Source organism: Urocitellus parryii, chromosome 5 (genome assembly GCF_045843805.1).
Source record: "Urocitellus parryii isolate mUroPar1 chromosome 5, mUroPar1.hap1, whole genome shotgun sequence".
NCBI classification, from domain to species: Eukaryota; Metazoa; Chordata; class Mammalia; order Rodentia; family Sciuridae; genus Urocitellus; species Urocitellus parryii.
This window is the reverse complement of record NC_135535.1, coordinates 193,398,166-193,421,423: the sequence shown is the minus strand read 5'-3', so window position 1 is coordinate 193,421,423 and position 23,258 is coordinate 193,398,166. Positions and strand designations below refer to the sequence as shown.

Sequence of the window (23,258 nt, the reverse complement as noted above, 5' to 3'; positions counted from 1 at the left end):
TTTAGTTTAAAATAGACAGTTATGGTTTGAGTTCTGGCTCTGCCACTGAATGTAACCAATCCTATCTAGGTTTTAGTTATATACCTCTCTCTCAATTAGTATTAAGATTAACATTCCTGGCACAGAGTAAATCATTATTCAATAATTTAATGGTTCTTTTAAGGAATACTAAATTCAGAAGATGATTATACTTCTTGATATTATACAACACATTCCTTTTTTATATGGTAAATTTGAGGGGAATACAAGTATCTATTAAACAAGTACTTACCACATAACCTCATCTCTCCCTAGTTTAGTTTCCCACTACATAAAAAGAGTGCTAAGTGTATAAATATAAAAGAATCTCTGCCATTAAGAACATTAAACTTTTTAGAAGGAATTAGAAAATAATGCACAACTGGTATATCATCAATAATAAATTATACAGAACAGGTTCTCATTATTTAGGCTGGATCAAGGAAGTGCAGCATTAGTATCCCCTGGAAGACTGTTAGAAATGGAACTCTGAGCCCACTCCCACAGAATTAATATGCATTATAACAAAATTCTATGCTGACTTGTATGCTAATATTTAGGAAACATTGGTATTGGTTATTCAAATAGTTTTGAATTCTGGCCTTATCATTTAATAGCTTGTGGCTTGGAGCAAACTAATTTTTTTTCTTCTTTTCTCCATTTTTCAGTAGTGGGGAATACCAGGGGTGCTCCATCTCTGGGCTATATCCTTGGCCCTTTTTAAAAAAAATTGAGTCAGGGTTTCACTAAGTTGCCCAGGCTGGTCTTGAACTTGTGACCCTACCTCAGAATCCTCTTATCAAAAATAAAAAGAGGCATCTAATACTTCCATGCCTGAGGAATGTGCTTTAAAAAAAGGGGGGGGGAATAAAACAAGATTGATAATTACCAGGGATTAGGTGGAAGGAGGGAACAAATAGGCAGCATATAGAGGACATTTAGGCAGTGAATTTCCTTAATATTATAATGGTGGATATGTTATTATAAATTTGTTTCAATGGATATAATCTACAATGCCAAGAGTGTACTCTAATGTAAGCTATGAACTTCGTGAGACTATAATATGTCCAGATAGATTCATAAACTGATTTTAACAAAGGTATGAAGCCTGGTGGGTGATGTTTATAATGGGGAATGCTATGCATATGTGGGGACAGGGAAGATATGGAAGACCACCAGTTTTTCAAATGTAAAATTGCTTTTTAAAAAAAATTTTGACTTAAACAGAAAAATATGGATGGAAATGGAGAACATCATGCTAAGTGAAAAATACGCCAGTCTCAGAAAATTAAGAGTCTAATGTTCTCTTTCATATGTGGAAGCTACAGGAAAATAAGGAAAGAAAGGAAGGGAAGATTAGTTATCAAAAAGATATAGAAAAAAAATCAGCAGAGTAGAATGTGAACCAGAGGGAAAAAGGTGGGAAGGGAGGAAACGCAAATGAATTTTTTAAAAAATCATGCTATATGCATATATAAACATAACACAGGGATTTGCAACTTTATGAATAAGTAGAAAGAATCAATCAAAAATAAACAAGTTGATGAGCAAAAGGAAGATCACTAGCCTACAAGAAGAAGAATGGGAGAGGGAGGATGGGAAGGCAAAAAGGGAGGAACCTGAACTAAAATCAAGTTCCATGCATGTATGATTTTGTCAAAATTAACCCAACTACTATATATAACTATAATGCTCTAACTACAACAACAACAACAACAAACCCAAAACATTTAAATACACACACACATATTTGAACTAGAACAGGTATTCTAACAGGTACCTAATAATTATTTGCTTCCCTTAACGGACAATACAACTGGGAGACACACAAACACACGCATTTAAATTTTCCACTTTTTGAATTTCTTTATACGTAGGCATATTCATATGTTAAAAGCAGTGACTCTTACTTAAGCTCACAAATCACATCCAAAGAGAATCTCAACAAGAACTAGTAAATGTGCTAATTGCTTACCCTGTTATGGATACAGGTCATCGATTAGAAAAGAGGGATGACATTAAACAACAGAACCTCCCTTATTTTGATCACTCTAAATTATTACTATCACAGAAAGACAAAAATCCAGATATTCTGGTTCTCAGGGCTGTATCTGATATCTGTGGATTTTTTCCTTATCCCAGTTAACCTGCTAACAACAGAAGTACACTTTTGTCACAGGTAAGATACTGTCATAACAGTCTTAATGAACTTACACAGCCTAGAAATTGCAATTGTGGGAAACTCATTTCCTCACCACCCACCAGTACTAGAGAGTGAACTCAGGGGCACTCTGACCACACAACTACATCCTCAGCCCTTTTTATTTTTTTATTTTGACATAAAATATTATTCAATTCCCCATGCTGTCCCTCAAACATGCAATCTTCCTGTCTCAGTTTCTACAGTAGTTAGGATTATAAGCAAGCACCACTTTGCCTGGTAGAAACTCATCTTTAAACCCTGGCCAAGCTGTTTTATGAAAATGCAGATACCCAAATTAAAACTAACACACACACACACACACACACACACACACACACACACACACACTCTCTCTCTCTCTCTCTCTCTCTCTCTCTCTCTCTCTTCATTCCTTTAATAAAGAAAGTGAGTTTATATAAATTAGTTGATATAAATTCTACTGCCTTCACCTGTCCAAATGTTTCTTCATATTTTAAGCTTAAATATGAAACACACAGAGAAAAATGAGCAAGTCAAAACAATGTAGGGCCACTTATATAAGGCATTTTTAATTGAGAGAGGGAAAGACTTCTCAAAAGCTCTATCAATCATTGAGTCCACAATTCCATTTGTTAAACTATTGTTGTTTATGGCTTGAATAAACATAAGCAAACATTTGAGTGAAATTCTTTCATTGTTGAGAAAGACAATTTAAAAGAGTGTTCTATCTTACCCAATCAATACCAAGGCAAAATAAATGAAATTTTTTAAAAATATAAACAACATAACCCAAGTTAAAAGTAATGTTTTAAAAAATGACAGACTTTGGTGACTGTCACATACCAAAGACTTCAATATTACTTCATCATTAGGGTAATAATTTAGGTCACATGAGAGGTGCAACTAATATTAATTTTAGTAAGTAGTATATTCTATCAAGATCATTCTTGCCATTTATCATCTTGCTATAGTACCTTTTTATACAGAACTGGGAAGGGTAGATGAGTTTTAAAACTAGCCATACAGTTTTTTTTAAGAATTTTTACTGTTAATGACCAAAATGATATGAGAAAGATTTTCATAGTGCTACAGGGGTCTACAGCACACTAATTTTCCTTCTGATTTTTGCCTTCTCCATATTTAAAAAATTGTTTCCCTATATTCTTTCTTTACTCTTTGGAATTTTTATCTTAGTGGTAGCTATACAGCATACTTGTTATTTAAACAATCTCAGTCATCAAATTATTTACCCAGCTATTCAGAATTTCCCTGAGTTCTCTTGAAGACTTATTTTAATCAATTCATGTTTTCTAATCCATTTCTTACCTCTGGTAAAGTAGAAATGTTATTGTTCTCTAAATTTAATTCTTCAAGCGCACTGCATTTTGCTAGTGATCTGGGTATTGCTGACAGTCTATTGTATCTCAGACCAAGACGATTTAAACTGGACAGGTTTCCTGTAAATAGAAAAGGAATTTATTTTGTTGAAAATATAATAAACCTCTTTACTGTCACAGGCTAGTGATTGGATTACAATATTTTTATTTTCTAGAACTAGGGAACTTGTATTAGAGAAATAATGAAATATGCAGCTATAATTTTAAGTAACCTATTAGAAAGTATTGGCACCCTTTAATAATCTAATCTTCAGATTGAATTTGTAACAAGTAGTTACAGAGGTTGACCATCTTTAATGTGAAAATATGAAATGATACAGAATCAGAAACTTTCTGAGCACCATACCAAATACATCTAATTAAAGAAATCTAAGCAAATCCTGCTTGAGCAAATATTAGCCACTAATGAATAAATATAAAAGTGTTTTCTTTTCCAGGCATTTTCTAGTTTTACTCAAGACAAGAACACACATAAGCTACTTAAATGAATTTATATATATATAACATATATATAATATATATATAATATATAATATATATATATAAAAGTTTTTTGATACAAATGTTGCTATGACTTTGTTACACAGGCCAGGTTAAAATGCCAGATGCTGCATTTACTTTTAAATTTTCTTTTCCAGTGTTAGAAAATATAGAAATGATGTCTGATCTGTAGGTCACACACTTAAATTTTTAGTGACAGATATTTTGTGAGCTTTCAATTTTCAGAACCTTCTAGTGTCTGTCCATTTCTTTCTTTTTGGTTGGATCATTTTTTTAAAAGTTGTTAAATTTTCTTTTTGATGCTTATATTGCTTATATAAATTGATAGCATAAATTAAGCATTTAAGAGGACAATCATTATGCCTCATAACCCTCATCTACTTTTCATCTCTTTCCCTCTTGCTGATTAAAGTTATATGAAAATGATTAATTGGTGTTTTACTCTCTACATTTTCTAAGAATTAGTCATTAACAATAATAAAAAAAAAAAACCTCTCATGAGTCTATACTATAAGTCAGCTATAATGCAGAAAAACTCAGCAATCATTTCAATTCTTCCAAGTATAACTATAGTTAGGCTCACTGATACTTCAACAGTGTTAGGAAACTGGGCCAAAAGTATGCTGGTTCCTATTAAATAAGATTCCAACATCCATAAAATAGAATAAAAAAGCAACAATAAAACTACCACTTAGAAAAGATTATTTTGTCTTAAAATATTTTCTAAATTAACTAAGGAAATTCACTAGCATCTTTCTGGTCACTCTGGTACACTGTATTCATTTTGAAGGAGGGACAGGAATAAAAGGTTTGGGTGACTTTCCAAAGCTCCAGAGAATTTAGAGGTTAGTAATACAGACAAAAATATTTACTACTGCTTTCACTGCATTATGACACTGAACACAGTAAAAGTTGGATTGACAAAAAGTAAAATAACCTATGACTTAATATGTTAAATTGTGTGTATATTAGCAAAAATGGGAACAATCTAAATGTTCAACAGAAAAAGAATACTTAAATTGGAGGCATCACAATAGAAAAAAACAAAGTGTTATATTACTTATGTGACAATGGGGAAGTTGTTAACATTTCTGAATCTGTTTTCTCATCCACAAAGTAGAGATAATGCTGAATCCCTGAAAGGACTGCTCTAAGGTCACACACAATTGGGATAAGACACTTAGTACCATGACTGACATGACAGATATTAAATGCAAATCATTATTTTATGGCATGTCTATATGATTCTGCGATAATCTATTAAAATTTTATTACAAAGACTCTAAAGATGTGAAAGACTTCCAAGTTAGTAAGTGGGGAAAAAAGTAACAAAATTGTGCATTTTTATGATCTCAATAATGTAAAAAACATGCATGCAAAAAAGGGAAAAAATGCATCAAAACCAACAATGTAGAATATTAAGACACAATGGCAGAACTGTGAAAGAACAGTTAAATTTTTTTCTCTCAACTGGTCCACATTTTCCCGAATGTTCTTAAGTGTTTCATAATTTAAAAGCATTTGGATAAAGAACAAATCTGTAATTCTAAATTCATTTTAAGTTAAAAAAAATGTACTCCATATTTGTATAAAAATATCAAAACATATTGTCATGTATAACTAAAAAATACATTGTGATCTGTCTACCATCAAGTCTTTATTTATGGATAAATATTTGACACTAAGAAGATAATACTACTGTTGCCAATTTGCAGTATATACCCTTTTTGTGACATTTTAGACTAGAGTCTATATTGACATACATAAAAGTCCATATATAGATACACACACAGCATAAAATTTATACTTAAAAAATGCCATTTAAAAGACTGGAAATGTTCTGAAAATGTAGATGTAAAAATCTGTAAACACCAAAAACTCAGAAATATGCAGTCTTTTCCTTTAAGAATGTCACTCAAGGTATTTAAAAGGCAGCATTCACATGCTGAATCGCATGACAATAAGAAAAGCTGAAAAAAAAATGTCTTAAAGTCAGATAATTCTCTAAATAGTCCCATATATTGGTTCAAATTTTTAAAAGTGATATCTACTTTGTGGTATCTTAAAAACCAAGGGTTGATTTACAAATAACTAGTTGTTATAGTTCAAACTATAACAAAATGTTATAGTCTGAACTATAACAACTAGTTTTTATAGCTCAAAATGTCCTCTTCTCCCATAAAGACTACTTAATTCTAGCCTCCAACATAAAGGCTACTTGATTCTAGCCTTTAATCTTAGCTCAGGCCAGTTACAACATTGGTAAAGCATTCATAAGTTATCAGATAAGCTTCATTATAGAGTGACCCTATAATACTATCAAACTCATAATTTAGGTTAATTTTGTTCACATATTTCTGAAGTCTACAGGGGATTGTTATGTCTTATGTTTCAATTTGTTTACAAGATGCAATTCTCACAACAAAACATTTCAAATCAAATTATTATAGTTATTTCACTATTAATTGTGCCTTCTAAGTTGATCTATTTTTCAGCTGGAAAAATAACTTATCAATATAAAGATAACTTATCAATGTAAAGACCACAAGGGAAAATGACTATGAACAGTATAAACCATCTGCATACTAAAAAACAAAATAAAAACATTCAGAAATTTTATTCTAGAAATCTCCAAGACACAGTTTCCTGATACTTAACTTCCACAAATTTATAATCCTGGACTTAACTCTACCCACCTCTCACGAGGCTGCAGTGGTGCACTTATAACACTGTGCTCCTAGTATCCAAGGGTTGTACCAATTATAAATGTTATTTTTATTTCTTTTTAGACCCTTTTGAGTTCTCTGTCAGAACCCTAGAGCAGAGCTAGGCATATAACACACATTTGATTATTTTTAATAAACTTCTAGTAATAAAGTAAAAATTGAGAAACATTAATTTTGAAGCTTGTACTGTGATATATGTTTAGCAAAGAAAAATTTATCCCCTTAGTTGAAAATGTTTTAAAATGTGTTTCATCCCCTTCAAGTCAATCAAATTCTGTGTTCAAAACACATTAACTCATATCTGTTCTGGTTTTAATTCCTTCTTCCTTCATTATCTAAAAACAAAATCATTATAATACATGGCCTAGAAGGGTAGTTTTTAACTTTACCCTATGTCATAATGACTGGGATAAATCATTCAAATGAGGGAAAAAAAAACTAAAAAACGACCTATTTTCCTAATATACCATGTGTAAGCACTCTTTGCTATCTTTTAAGGCTCCCCATGATATAATCTAACCCTATCAATCCGGATTCTGCCTAAATGTTGTATATAAGCACAGCACCAAACACAGTCTATTCTCTCAAGCTTATGTGCAGTGACATATTTTCACAAATAACTATTATAACTGGAATATGATAGTGCCCTAACAGAAATACAAATAAAGTGCTTATGGATTTTTACAGAAGATAGAGAAAATTTCCAGCAGCAAAAAGCAAAGTTCATTTTATAACAGCAAATTTCTCAGCAAAAACTCTAAAGGCGAGAAGGACATGAAATGATAAATTTGAAGCTCTGGAAATAATTGCCAACCGAGATGACTATAACCAGTAAACTTATCTTTCCAAAGTAAAGAAGAAATAAAGATCTTCAAGGCTAAGCATAAATTAGAGGAATTAATGACCACTAAACCAGATTTACAAAAGATACTTAAAGAAATCCTAAGAAACAATACACACAAAATCACAAGAGCAAGGAAAAAAATAAATCTCATCAGAAAAATTAAGAAAAGAGAATTAAAAATCAAACATGAGGGCCCAGATCCACCCACATGGGCCTCTGCAGGGCCCAGGCACACAACAGGCCTGGTCCACCCCTTTGCTGGTTGGGCAGACACCTCCAGAGCCTAGCCTTTGGTGTAGGACCACCCCTTCTGACCAGCAGACTACAGCCTGAAGGTCAAGCCCAGTGGCCCAGATCCACCCACTCCAACTTACGCAGGACCCAGACCCAGGATGCAGTAGCATTCATTGAGGGACACCAGCAGGGTCTGGAAGCCCAACATCAAGGTGAGGTACAGACAATATGCACAGGTACTACAAGAATATAGGGAAGAAACTAATATCTCAGATCCACACTGCAAGAAAGGAAGACACATTCACAACATGAAAAAACAAGGGAGGAAAGTGCACCAAACAAACCAGGACACTATAATAACAGAACCCATGGACAGAGAAGTCGATGAAATGTCAGAGAAGGAGTTCAGAAGGTTCATAATTAAAATGATCTGTGAATTAAAGAATGACATAAATGAGCAAATACAGGCAAAAATTGATCACTCCAACAATGAGATAAGAGAGCAAATATAGGTAGCAAAAGATTACTTCAAGAGAGACCCTGAAAAAAAAAAAAAAAAAAAACAACAGTCAGAAATCCTTGAAATGAAGGATACAACAATAAATCAAATAAAAAACTCAATAGAAAGCATAACCAACAGATTAGATCACTTGGAAGAAAGAACGTCAGATAATGAAGACAAAGCATACAATCTGGAAAATGAAGTTGATCACACAGTGAAGAAACATGAACAAAACATCCAAGAATTATGGGACAGCATCAAAAGACCAAATATAAAAGTCATTGGGATAGAGGAAGGCACAGAGTTTCAAACCAAAGGAATGCACAAATTCTTCAATGAGATAATATCAGAGAATTTCCCAAGCATGAAGAACGAATTGGAAAACCAAATATAAGAGGCTTACAGGACACCAAATGAACAAAATTACAACAGATCTACACCAAGGCACATCATAATGAAAACACCTAGCATACAGAATAAGAATAGAATCTTAAAAGCTGCAAGAGAGAGGAATCAGATCACATATAGGGGGAGACCAATTCGTATCTCAGTAGATTTTTCAACCTAGACCCTCAAAGCTAGGAGATTGTGGAACGACATATACCATGCTCTGAAAGAAAATGAATGCAAACCAAGAATCTTATATCCAGCAAAACTAAGCTTTAGATTTGATGATGAAATAAAAACCTTTAAAAGAATTTACAATGAGAAAGCCCACAATACAGAACATCCTCAGCAAGATTTTCCAAGAGGAGGAAATGAAAAACAATGATGAAAATCAGTGCAGGGATTACTAAAGGAAAATCTAATCAGAGGACAAACCAAGTCACATTAAATACCAAAAATAAACAAAAATGGCTGGGAATACAAATCATGTCTCAATAATAACCCTGAATGTTAACAGCCTAAACTGACGAATCAAAAGACAGACTAGCAGATTGGATTAAAAAAAAAAAAAAAAAGACCCAACAATATGCTACCTCCAAGAGACTCATCTCATAGAAAAAGACATGCACAGACTGAAGGTGAAGGGTTGGAAAAAAGTCATACCACTCACATGGACCATGGAAGCAAGCAGGGGTTTCCATCCTCATATCAAGTAGACTTCAAAGTAAAATCAATCAAAATGGATAAAGGAGGACACTACATACTACTCCAGGGAACCATACACCAACAAGACTTAATTATAAATATATATGCTCCAAACAACAGAGCAGCTATGTTCAAACAAAATCTTCTCAAGTTCAAGAGTCAAACAGAGTATAATACAATAATTTTGGGTGACTTTAACACACCTCTTTCATCACTAGATTGTTCAACTTTTGTTTGGAAGATCTAAGAAACTACAGAACTCAATAATACAATCAATAACTTAGATTTAACTGACATATATAGAAAATTCATCCTTCAACGAGAGAATATACTTTCTTCTCAGCAGCACATGGATCCTTCTCTAAAACAGACCATATACTATATCACAAAGCATCTCTTAGCAAATATAAAAAAAGTAAGGATACTACCCTGAATTCTATCAAATCATAATGGAATGAAATTAGAAATCAATGATAAAATAGGAAACAAAATCCACTCCAACACCTGGAGACTAAATAATATGCTACTGAATAAAAAATGGGTTACAGAAAACATCAAGGAGGAGATTTAAAAAATTTAGAGGTGAATGAGAACACAGATACAACATATCAAAATCTCTGGAACACTATGAAAGCAGTTCTCAGAGGAACGTTCATTACATGGAGTTCATTCCTTAAAAGAAAAAGTAGTCAACAAATAAATGACTTAACACTACATCTCAAAGCCCGAGAAAAAGAACAAATCCATACCAAAAGCAGTAAAAAGACAGAAAGTAATTAAAATCAGAGATGAAATTATGAAATTGAAACAAAAGACACAATTGAAAAACTTGACAGAAAAGTTGATTCTTTGAAATAATAAAATTGAGAGACCCTTAGCCATGCTAACGAAGAGAACAAGAGAAAAATCACTAACGTACGTGATGAAAAAGGAAATATATCACAACAGACACTACAGAAATACAGAAGATAATTAGAAATTATTTTGAAAACCTGTACTCCAAAAAAATAGAAAATATCGAAGACATCGACAAATTTCTAGAGTCATATAATTTGGCCAAATTGAATCAGAATGATATACACAATTTAAAGAGATCAATTTCAAGTGACAAAATAACAGACACTATCAAAAGTCTACCAACCAAGAAAAGCCCAGGACCAGATGGATACAGCCGAGTTCTATAAGACCTTTAAAGAAGAACTAATATCAATACTCTCCAATTTATTTCAAAAAAATAGAAAAAGAGGCAGCACTTCCAAACTCATTTTATGAGGCCAATATCACTCTGATTCCAAAACCAGGCAGAGATATATAAAAAACAAAACAAAACAAAACAAAAAACACTTCAGACCAATATCTCTAATGAACATAGATGCAAAAATTCAATAAAATTCTGGCAAATCAAATACAAAAACATATCAAAAAGATGGTGCACCACGATCAAGTGGGATTGATCCCAGGAATGCAAGATTGGTTTAACATGTGGAAATCAATAAATGTAATTCATCACATCAATAGACTTAAAAATAAGAATCACATGATCATCTCAATAGACGCAGGAAAAGCATTTGACAAAATACAGCACTCATTTATGTTCAAAACACTAGAAAAACTAGGGATAACAGGAACATATCTCAACATCATAAAGGCTATCTATGCTAAACCCCAGGGCAACATCATTCTACATGGAAAAAAATTGAAGGCATTCCCTCTAAAAGCTGGAGCAAGACAGGGATGCCCTCTTTCACCACTTCTATTTAATAAATGATTCTTGAAACACTGGTCAGAGCAATTAGACGAAAGAAATTAAAGGGTTACACACAGGAAAAGAAGAACTCAAATTGGCACTATTTGCTAACGATATGATTCTATAAGACCCTAAAAGTTCCACCAGAAAACTTCTAGAACTAATAAATGAATTCAGCAAAGTAGCAGGATATAAAATCAACACCCATAAATCAAAGGCATTTCTGTATATCAGTGACAAATCCACAGAAAGGGAAACAAGGACAATCATCCCATTTTCTTCTTTTTTTTTTTTTGAATTTTTGATAGCAGCTTTATTTATAATAATCCCATAACTGGAAACAATCAAATGATTCTAAAATGGCAAATACTTAAGCAAACCCTGATACATTTATACCTCTGAGCTAAACAATAGAAAGGAATAAATTCTTTTTTTTTAATTTTTATTATTGGTTGTTCAAAACATTGCATAGTTCTTGACATATCATATTTCACCCCATTTTCAATAGCCTCAAAAAAAAATACTTGGGAATCAACTTTAATTAAAGAGGTGAAAGATCTATATAATGAAAATTACAGAACCCCAAAGAAATCAAAGAGGACCTTAGAAGATGAAAGATCTACCTTGTTCTTGGATAGGCAGAATTACTATTATCAAAATGACCATACTTCCAAAAACACTACACAGATTTAATGCAATTCCAGTCAAAATACCAATGACATTCCTCATAGAAATAGAAAAAGCAATCATGAAATTCATCTGGAAAAATAAGAGACTCAAAATAGCTAAAGCAATCCTAAGCAGGAAGAGTAAAGCAGGTGGTATCTCTATACCAGAATTCAAACTACACTACAGAGCAATAGGAACAAAAACAGCATGGTAATGGCACCAAAACAGACTGGTAGACCAATGTTACAGAATAGGGGACACAGAGACTAACCCACAAAACTACAATTATCTTATATTAGACAAAGGTGCCAAAAACACACAATGGAGAAAAGATAGCCTCTTCAACAAATGGTGCTAGGAAAACTGGAAATCCATATGCAACAAAATGAAATTAAACCCCTCACTCTCACCATGCACAAAACTCAACTCAAAATGGACAAAGGACTTACGAATTTAAAACCAGAGACCCTGCACCTAAGAGAAGAAAAAGTAGGCCCTAATCTCCATCATGTGAGAGATTAGGCCCCACTTCCTTAATAAGACTCCTATAGCACAAGAATCAATAAATGGGATGGACTCAAACTAAAAAGTTTCTTCTCAGCAAAAGAAACAATCTGTGAGGTCAATAGAGAGCCTACATCTTGGGAGGAAATCTTTACCCCTCACACAAATAGAACACTAATCTATAGGGTATATAAAGAACTCAAAAAGCTAAGCACTAAAAAAAAAAAAAACCAAATAACCCAATCAATAGAAGGGCCAAGGACCTGAACAGACACTTCTCAGAAGATGATGTACAATCAATGAACATTTTTTTTCATGTATTTGTTGATTATCAGTAGCAATTAGAGAAATGCAAATCAAAACCACTCTAAGGTTTCATCTCACTCCAGTCAGAATGAGCTATTATGCATACAAACAACTAAGTGTTGGTGAGGATGTGGGGGAAAAGGTATGCTCATACACTGCTAGTGGGACTGCAAATTGGTGCAGCAATATGGAAAGCAGTATGGAGATTTCTTGGAAAACTTGGAATGGAACCACCATTTGACCCAGCTATCCCTCTCCTCGGTCTATACCCAAAGGACTTTTAAAAACATCATACTACAGGGACACAGCCAGCCACATCAATGTTTATAGCAGCACAATTCATAAGAGCTAAACTGTGGAACCAACCTAGATGCCCTTCAATAGATGAATGGATTAAAAAATGTGGTATATATACACAACGGAATATTACTCAGCAATAAAAGAATAAAATCATGGCATCTGCAGGTAAATAGATGACGTTAGAGAAGATAATGCTAAGTAAAGTTAGCCAATCCCCCCCAAAACAAATGCTGAATGTTTTCTCTGATATAAGGAGGCTGCCTCATAGTGGGGTAGGGAGGGGGAGCATGGGAGGAATAGATGAACTCTAGATAGGGAAGAGGAGTGGGAGGGAAAAGGAGGGGGCAGGGGATTAGCAAGGATGGTAGAATGTGATGATCATGTACAGGTATGAAGACACAAATTGGTGCAAATATACTTTGTATACAACCAGAGATATGAAAAATTGTGCTCTATATGTGTAATAAGAATTGCAATGCATTCTGTCATATATAAATTAAAAAATTTTTAAAAAGAACCAAACATGAATAATTTAGTAAACCATCAAAACTTTAAGATGAATGAAGGAAAAATAGACTATTCAAAACAACTAAAGACATACAACAAAATGACAGGATTTATACATACCTTGTAATAATAATTCTGACTATAAATGGTCTTAATTCCCCAATTAAAAGAGGCAGATTGACTACTGCATTAAAAGATCCAATAATCTGCTGCCTGGAAGAAACTCACATCACTAGAAAAGACATACACAGATTGAAAGTCAAAGGATAGAAAATGATACTCTAAAAAAATGGCATCTGAAAGCAAGAAGCAGCTATACTCATAGCCAACAAAATAGATGGGAGGTCAAAGTAAGTCAGATGAGACAAGAAATTCACTACACATTGGTAAAGTAAATAATCCACAGAGAAGTCAGGGCACCAAATTTCTCAATTTTATAAGCAAATACTACTGACATAAAGGGAGAGATAAGCTCCAATTCAAAAAACATTGCGTGACTTCAATGTGACACTCTTACCAATAAAGAAATCATCTAAATAAAAACAGACATAAGACCTGTGAAAATTGAACCAAGGAGATATAAAAATCAAAGGTGATCAATAACAATGAGACTGAGGTGGTAATCAAATATCTCCCAATAAAGAAAATTTAGGACTCGACAGATTTACTGCTGAATTTTACCAAACTTTAAAGAACTATCAACAGTGTTCTTCAAACTATTCCCTTAAATAGAAAGGACAAAAACCTTCCAAACTAATTCCATACAGTCAACATTACCCTGCTACCAAAAAAAAAAAAAAAAAAAAAGGACAACAAAAAAGACAACTATAAACCAATACCCCTGACCAACATAGATACAAGAAAATACTTGCAAATCAAATTCAACAACACATTAACAAGATCATACAGCAGGATGAAGTTGGTTTCATTCCAAGGATGCAAAGATGGTTTGAAATATACATGTTAATAAACATAATACAGAACATAAAGAGAATTAAAAATTACAGGATCATCTCCATGAGGCAGAAAGGTCTTTTTAAAGTTCAACATCCCTTCATGATAAAAATCCTGAAAAAATTACATATAGAAAGATAATACCTCAACATAATAAAGTCCACATACAGAAAAACTATAGCCAAAATCATACTAAATGGGGAAAAACTGAAAGCATTTCCTCTAAAATCAAGAATGAGATAAGGGCATCCAATCTCTTCCACTCATTCAGTATAGTACAGTATTCATGAGTATAGTAGCCTCAACAATAGCCTCAACAAAATCCACAAAATACCTATGAATAAACCTAACCAAGGAGATGAAAGACATCTATGATAAAAATTATAAAACACTGAAGGAAGAAATCAAGGATGACATTAGCATATGGAAACACCTTCCACGTTCATGAATAGAAAAAAATAATACTGTTAAAAGCAATCTACAAATTCCATGTAATCCTCAATAAAATACCAATGTCATTTTTCATAGAAATAGAAAAAACAATCCAAAAGTTTAATGGTACCACAAAATACCTTGCATAGTCAAAGTAATCCTGAGCAAAATTTTGTGGATTTTTGTTGAGGCTGGAATCATCACTATCCAATTTCAAAATATAACTACATCAAGCTGGAGTAATAAAATCAGCATGGTATTAGCATAAAAACAGCCAGCTAAATCAATGGAGCAGAAGACACTAACACACATCTATAGCCATCTGATTCTCCACAAAGGTGCCAAAAGCATGCATTGGCACAAAGAGTCTCCTCAAGAAATGGTGCTGAAAAAAATGTATATCAAAATATGAAAGAATGAAACTAGGTCTCTAACACCTCACCCTGCACAAAAAATTAACTCCAAATGGATCAAAGGCCTTAATGTAACACCCCCAAACCTTGAAACAATTAAAGGAAAATGTATGGAAAACACTTCAAAATATATGCACCAGCAATGATTTCCTGAAGAGAACTCATAATAGATTAGGAAACAAAAGCAAGAATTATCAAACAGAAGTATATAAAAAAAACCTCAGCAAACTACAGAGAAACTACATAATGAGAGAAGATCTTTGTTAGTTATTGATCTGACAAAAGTTTAATATCCAGAATACTTTTAAAAAAACTCAAAACATCAAAATACTATAATTTTTAAAAATGGGCAAAAGAACAGACATTTTTCAAAAGAAACAAAAATGGCCCAAAAAAGTATGAAAAAAATTCAACATCTCCAGCAATCAGGGAAATGCAAATTAAAACTATACTAAGATTTCATCTCACTTCCAAATGACAATTATCAAGAATATAAATAATATGGCTGGGGTTGTGGCTCAGTGGTAGAATGCTTGAATAGCATGTGTGAGGTACTCGGTTCAATCATCAGTACCCCATTAAAAAAAATAAAGGTTATCTTATCCATCTACAACTAAAAATATTTTTGTAAAAAAAGGAATACAAATAATAAATGATAGCAGGAATGTGAGGAAAAAGACACACTTACACATTGTTGATGGTACTGCAAATTAGTACAACCACTCAAAACCACTCTGAAAAGCAATATGAATTTTCCTCAAAAAAAAAAAAATAGGAATGGAACCACCACAAGACCCAGCTATTCCACTCACTGGTATTTATGCAAACTAAAAATCAGCATACTATAGCAGTACAGCCACATCAACGTTTATAGGAGCACAATTCACAAAAACCAAATTATGAAACCAGCTCAGATGTCGGTCAATGGATGAATGGATTAAGAAAATGAGATACATTCACACAATGGAATTTTACTCAGCCGTAAAGAAGAATGAAATTATGGCATTTGCCAGTAAGTTGAAGAAATGAAGAACATCATGCTCAGTGAAATAAGCCAGACTCAGAAAATTAAGGGTCAAATGTTTTCTTTCATACTGGGAAGCTCGATCAAAATAAGGGGGAAAAAAGGGTAGGGATTAGATAACAGAGATTAGGGAAAACCAGTGAAGTAGGAGGAGATCAAGAAGGAGAGAGGGAGGACAGAAAGGGAGAGGATATGTGGAATGAAATTAACAAAATCACAGGTAATTCCATCTTTATATGAAGAAAGCACCAATCAAAAATAAATAGGTGAAAGGAAGATCAGTAGAGGAAGGAGAATAAGTAGAAGGAAAGAAGGGAGAAAAAAGAGCAAGGAAAAGGGGTGTAATGGAGTAAATCAAATTCCATGCATGTATGATTTTGTCAAAATGAACCCAACTACTATGTAAATTATAATGCTCTAATTTAAAAAAAGGAAAATAAAATGGCAAATAATCTGAACAGACACTCCCTAAAGAAGTACAAAGTACCGATTAATAAATACGATAATTTTTAGCCATCATAGAAATGCAAATCAAAACTATCTTGACATTCCATCTCACCCAATTCAGCATGGCTATAATAATAAAAAAAAAAAATCCACAGGCGGGGGAGGATCTAATGTTGGCAACACATGAAGGAAAAACGAAAAACGAACCCTTATTGTTGGTAAGAATGTGAATGAACCAGTACTGTCACCATGGAAAACAGTGTTAAGATTCTTAAAACTAAAATTTGAGGTATTAGGATCCAGTTACACCATTCCTGGATGTATAACCAGCATACAAGAGACAGCTGCACAACTGTCTTTATTGCAGCACTATTCACAATAGCCAAGATATAGAATCAGCCTATGTGCCTGTCAACTGATGAGAAGATGAAGAAAATATGGTACAAATATATAATGGAATATTATTCGGTCATAAAGAAAAATCATGTCATTTCCAGGAAAATGAATGGAATTGGAAGTTATAATAAGTGAAATAAGCCAGACAGGGAAAGATAAGTACGCATGTTTTCTCTCGTATGTGAAAACTAACAAGAACAAAAAAAGTAGAAGAGGAATTACAAGAGAAAGTGAAGGGGAAGGGACCCTGGGGAAGTGGAGAAGAAGGGGGGAAGTAAGAGAGGATAGTAGGGATGGGTGAATATGATTAAAGCAACATATATTCACCTATGGAAATATTGCAGTGAAACCCATTAATTTATAAGATCAATATGCATTAATGTTTAAAACTTCAAAATCTCCTAACAAAATTTTAATTTGTACATATTTGAAGATAAAAACAGGCAGACAACATTAAAAAAGGAACCAGAAATGTATAAGCCCTCCTTTTCTCTTCTTCATACCACTGTTTTCCCTGTGGTAGAAGCATGATATAGAATGTAATATAATGGCTGAAAGCAGTCACCAAGGTCTCTTTGGAGTTTGCCATAAGAATAAAATGCTTATTAATAGGGGAAAGACCCCATAATTTTGCTTTACCAACTGATATGTCTCATCCACTTTTTACAGCAGAACAGGACATGAATGTAATTTTTTTTCTTCCACTGAATCTAAAAACCTTGTGGTAACAAAGGTTAGTAATCAAATCAAATCCTACATGTTTATCAACTCAAAAGTTCAGTAAATAGAACCAAATTCTTGAAATTTCTTTCAAAACCAAATCTTGTTTCGAGAATCAGAAGACTCCTAGCATTTGAAAATGACCAAATAAAGCAGATGTTGTAAAATTGCTACTTGCTATTATTTAGTACCAAAAATGGTACCTCCATCTTTCCTGAATCTATTTTTTTTCATTTTCTTTTTCAGAGGAGTGGGAAGGAGCTACATTTTATAAAATTTTATAAAATGTTATCTATGAGAGAGCAATCTTGATGGAGAAAATCATTTGCCCTTGCCTTATCACTTACTTTATAGCATGGCATATTCAAAGAGTCATGTACAATTATGCCCAAATCCATTACTCTCAACAAAATAAGTTTAAAAAATTAAGGATGAGGAAATTCCAACATGACGGCGGGCGCGGAGAGATCAAGTCTCTGACCTCTTCAGCTGTGTAGGCATAGGGAGTCGTAAACAGCCTAAATCTGTTTGCTCAGGATCACGAGGCAATGCTGAGCTGACGTGGATCTGGGGTGAACAGTCTGGGCCTCTCAGAACACACACCGAGCCCGGATCGGCTGAATTCAAGCTCCCGTTCGCCTGCTTCCCGCAGACAAACAGCTGCGACTCAGCACTAATCCATCCGGCTGAAACAACTGGTCAGCCCTTCTGATCCTACGGAGGTAATGCCAACCGAGCCTTCATAGGTAGCGGCCACAGGTTTGAAACGGGGCTTGGGAGAGACAGTAGGGACCCACCCGTTGCATTGGTCACCCGGCAAAGGGAAACGAACTGTCGCCATTTGCAAGAGATACCACCAAGGCAGAGAACTGACGTCATCAGACTACAGCGGAGGAGATAACTTCATTGAAACGTGCGGCTACAGGTGTGTAATTCCCTAGCCTTCCCTCTCCACATATCGGGGAAACCTTAAGGGCCCCTCCCACCTCTCCCGTGAGCGCGGTAGCCAGACCGAGGGAATTAGAGGTGGCGTGGGACCGGTGGCGCGGGACCCGGGGCACGGAACTACCGCTCCCACCAGTGCTGACAGCTGAGGTCTCTTGCACCAGCTACCGGGGGCGTGGCTACCAGAGGGCAAGTAAAATTCGCTGAGGATTCTCAGCCCCAAGCTCTACAAACTTAGGGTCTGAGGGAATGGCAAACTGGAAGAGTGTGCCCAGTCATTCATGAAAACAGGGCTCCCGGGAGCCGCAGACCTGGCGTGTACCCAGTATTGTGGTGAGCGGCACCTGTGAGAGGGGCCTGGCTAGAGGAAAAGTGGGGAAGTGACTAGACACAAGAGGAGGCCCTAGGCACTCAGGATTGGAGACTCGCCCAGTCTGGGAGGAGGAGCTGCTGCACAGGGATTGGTTCCTGCGTATTGACAGGAGAAACTTGGCCTGGTGGGCACAGCGCCACCTACTGGAAGAGAAGTTAATCAAACTCTAAGACTGCATTTATTAGTTTTTTTTTTCTTTTCTCTTTTTTTTTTGATTTGGGTTATTCTTTCATTTTCATTTTTCTTTCTTGTTTTTTAATTTTTTTTTTACAATTTTTTAAAATTTTTTTCTTCCAATTTTAATTTTAATTTTTTTAATTATTTTTTTAAAAAATTTTTTCTTTTTTTATTTCCTATTTTTTCTTTTGTCTTTTCATTTCTTTTCAATTATCTTATCGCCCCGTCCTTGAATTCTACCTGCTTACTCTCATTCTCTTTAGTGACTTCTTCCCTTCCCTTCTAATACCTTTCCTCCCAAGCATCAAATAAATTTATAGGAGTAAACAGTAACTCAGAAGTCAAACAGAACAAGAAGTAACATGAGCAGCTTCAAAAAGCAAGGAAGAAAAGGAGTACAAACAATGCAGGACAGCCTAAATATTCAGGAGGACCTAGAGTCATCAGAAAAATGGTCATATAAAGAACTCATGGAACACCTTAGACAGATGGAATGGAACCTTAAAGAGGATACGAGACAGCAAATTCAAGCAGCGAAAGAACACACTGAGAATGAATTACACAAACAGATAAAAGAAGAAGTTAAGCATCTTTATCAGGAGATAGAGATTATAAAAAATAATCAAACAATAATTCTAGAAATGAAGGAAACGATAAACCAAATTAAAAACTCAATTGAGAGTATCACTAACAGAGTGGAGCAAGTAGAAGCCAGAACGTCAGATAATGAAGACAAAATATATCATCTTGAAAAGAGTCTAGCCAACTCAGAAAGGCTGGTAAAAAAAATCCAAGAGTTATGGGATAACATAAAAAAACAAAACTTACGAGTCATCAGGATAGAAGAAGGTACAGAGATTCACACCAAGGGAATGAGTAACCTGCTGAATGAAATAATTACAGAAAACTTTCCAGAAATAAAAAAGGAAACAGATATACAAATTGAAGGTGCATACAGGACACCAAGCACACAAAATCACAGTAGACCAACGCCAAGACACATTGTTATGAAGATATCCAATATACAGAACAAAGAGAAAATATTAAAAGCTACAAGAGAAAGGAGACAGATTACATTCAGGGGTAAACCAATAAGGTTAACAACGGATTTTTCATCACAGACACTGAAAGCAAGAAGGTCATGGAACAATGTATTTCAAACACTGAAAGACAATGGATGCCAACCAAGAATTCTGTATCCAGCAAAATTAAGCTTCAGGTATGACAACGAAATAAAAATCTTTCATGATAAACAAAAGTTAAAAGAATTTGCAGCCAGAAAACCAGCATTGCAAAGCATTTTGAGCAAAACATTACACGAGGAAGAAATGAAAAACAATGACCAAAACCATCAGAGGGAAGTGCCTCGGTAAAGACAGAGAGCGAGGGGAAAGATAATCATGGAGAAACAAACTAAATTTTTTTTAAAAAAAGGATAAATAATGAAACATGGATGGAAGTACAAACCATACATCAATAGTAACTCTGAATGTTAATGGCTTAAACTCTCCAATAAAGCAACATAGGCTGGTATCATGGATTAAAAAAAACAAATCCAACAATATGCTGCCTCCAGGAGACACATCTGACTGGAAAAGACATACACAGGCTGAAGGTGAAAGGATGGGAAAAAATATACCACGCACACGGTCCTCGTAAGCAAGCAGGGGTGGCCATCCTCATATCAAATAAAATCGACTTCAAGACTAAGTTAATCAAAAGGGATAAAGAAGGACATTATATACTGTTAAAAGGAACCATTCACCAACAAGACATAACAATTATCAATATTTATGCACCAAATAATGGCGCTGCGACATTCATAAAACAAATTCTCCTCAAGTTCAAGATTATGGGTGACTTCAACACACCTCTCTCACCATTGGACAGATCCTCCAAACAAAAGTTGAATAAAGAAACTATAGAACTCAATACCACAATCAATAACCTAGACTTAACTGACATATATAGAATATATCAACCATTATCAAATGGATATACTTTTTTTCAGCAGCACATGGATCCTTCTCAAAAATAGACCATATATTATGCCACAGGGCAACCCTCAGTAAATATAAAGGGGTGGAGATAATACCATGCATTTTATCTGATCATAATGGAAAGAAACTTGAAATCAATGATAAAAGGAGGAAGGAAAAATCCTTCATCACATGGAAAATGAACAATATGTTACTGAATGATCAATGGGTTACAGAAGACATAAAGGAGGAAATCAAAAAATTCTTAGAGATAAATGAAAATACAGACACAGCATATCGGAATCTATGGGACACGATGAAAGCAGTTTTAAGAGGAAAATTCATTGCCTGGTGGTCATTCCTCAAAAAAAGGAAAAACCAACAAATAAATGAGCTCACACTTCATCTCAAAGCCCTAGAAAAGGAAGAGCAAAATAACAGCAAATGTAGCAGAAGGCAAGAAATAATTAAAATCAGAGCGGTAATCAATGAAATTGAAACAAAAGAAACTATTGAAGTTGGTTCTTCGAAAAAATAAATCAGATCGACACACCTTTAGCCATGCTAACGAAGAGAAGAAGAGAGAGAACTCAAATTACTAACATACGGGATGAAAAAGGCAATATCACAACAGATGCTACAGAAATACAGAAGACAATTAGAAATTATTTTGAAAACCTATATTCCAATAAAATAGAAGATAGTGAAGACATCGATAAATTTCTTAAGTCATATGATTTGCCCAGACTGAGTCAGGAGGATACTCACAACTTAAACAGACCAATATCAATGGATGAAATTGAAGAAGCCATCAAAAGACTACCAACCAAGAAAAGCCCAGGACCGGATGGGTATACAGCAGAGTTTTACAAAACCTTTAAAGAAGAATTAATACCAATACTTTTCAAGTTATTTCAGGAAATAGAAAAAGAGGGAGCTCTTCCAAATTCATTCTGTGAGGCCAACATCACCCTGATTCTGAAACCAGACAAAGACATCTCAAAGAAAGAAAACTACAGACCTTTATCTCTAATGAACCTAGATGCAAAAATCCTCAATAAAATTCTGGCGAATCGAATACAAAAACACATCAAAAAAATTGTGCACCATGATCAGGTAGGATTCATCCCTGGGATGCAATGATGGTTCAATATACGGAAATCAATAAATGTTATTCACCACATCAATAGACTTAAAGATAAGAACCACATGATCATCTTGATAGACGCAGAGAAAGCATTCGACAAAGTATAGCATCCCTTTATGTTCAAAACATTAGAAAAACTAGGGATAACAGGAACTTACCTTGACATTGTAAAAGCTATCTATGCTAAGCCTCAGGCTAGCATCATTCTGAATGGACAAAAGTTAAAGGCATTCCCTCTAAAATCTGGAACAAGACAGGGATGCCCTCTATCACCACTTCTATTCAATTTAGTTCTCGAAACACTGGCCAGAGCAATTAGACAGACGAAAGAAATTAAAGGCATAAAAATAGGAAAAGAAGAACTTAAATTATCACTATTTGCAGATGACATGATTCTATACCTAGAAGACCCAAAAGGGTCTACAAAGAAACTACTAGAACTAATAAATGAATTCAGCAAAGTGGCAGGATATAAAATCAACACGCATAAATCAAAGGCATTTCTGTATATCAGCGACAAAACTTCTGAAACGGAAATGAGGAAAAACACTCCATTCACAATATCCTCCAAAAAAATAAAATACTTGGGAATCAACCTAACAAAAGAGGTGAAAGATTTATACAATGAAAACTACAGAACCCTAAAGAGAGAAGTAGAAGAAGATCTTAGAAGATGGAAAAATATACCCTGTTCATGGATAGGCAGAACTAACATTATCAAA

General features: G+C 34.3%; 1 protein-coding gene across 3 annotated transcripts in view; it reads right to left on the bottom strand.

Annotated features, from left to right (window-relative positions):
* Positions 1–23,258, bottom strand: part of Shoc2 (SHOC2 leucine rich repeat scaffold protein) — a 99,090-nt gene that overhangs the window by 11,779 nt on the left and 64,053 nt on the right. For all 3 annotated transcript variants that reach the window (XM_026389188.2, XM_077799029.1, XM_077799030.1), the window contains exon 4: positions 3,527–3,657. In XM_026389188.2, coding sequence (XP_026244973.2) covers positions 3,527–3,657 — 131 coding nt within the window. The remainder of the gene's footprint in view (positions 1–3,526; positions 3,658–23,258) is intronic.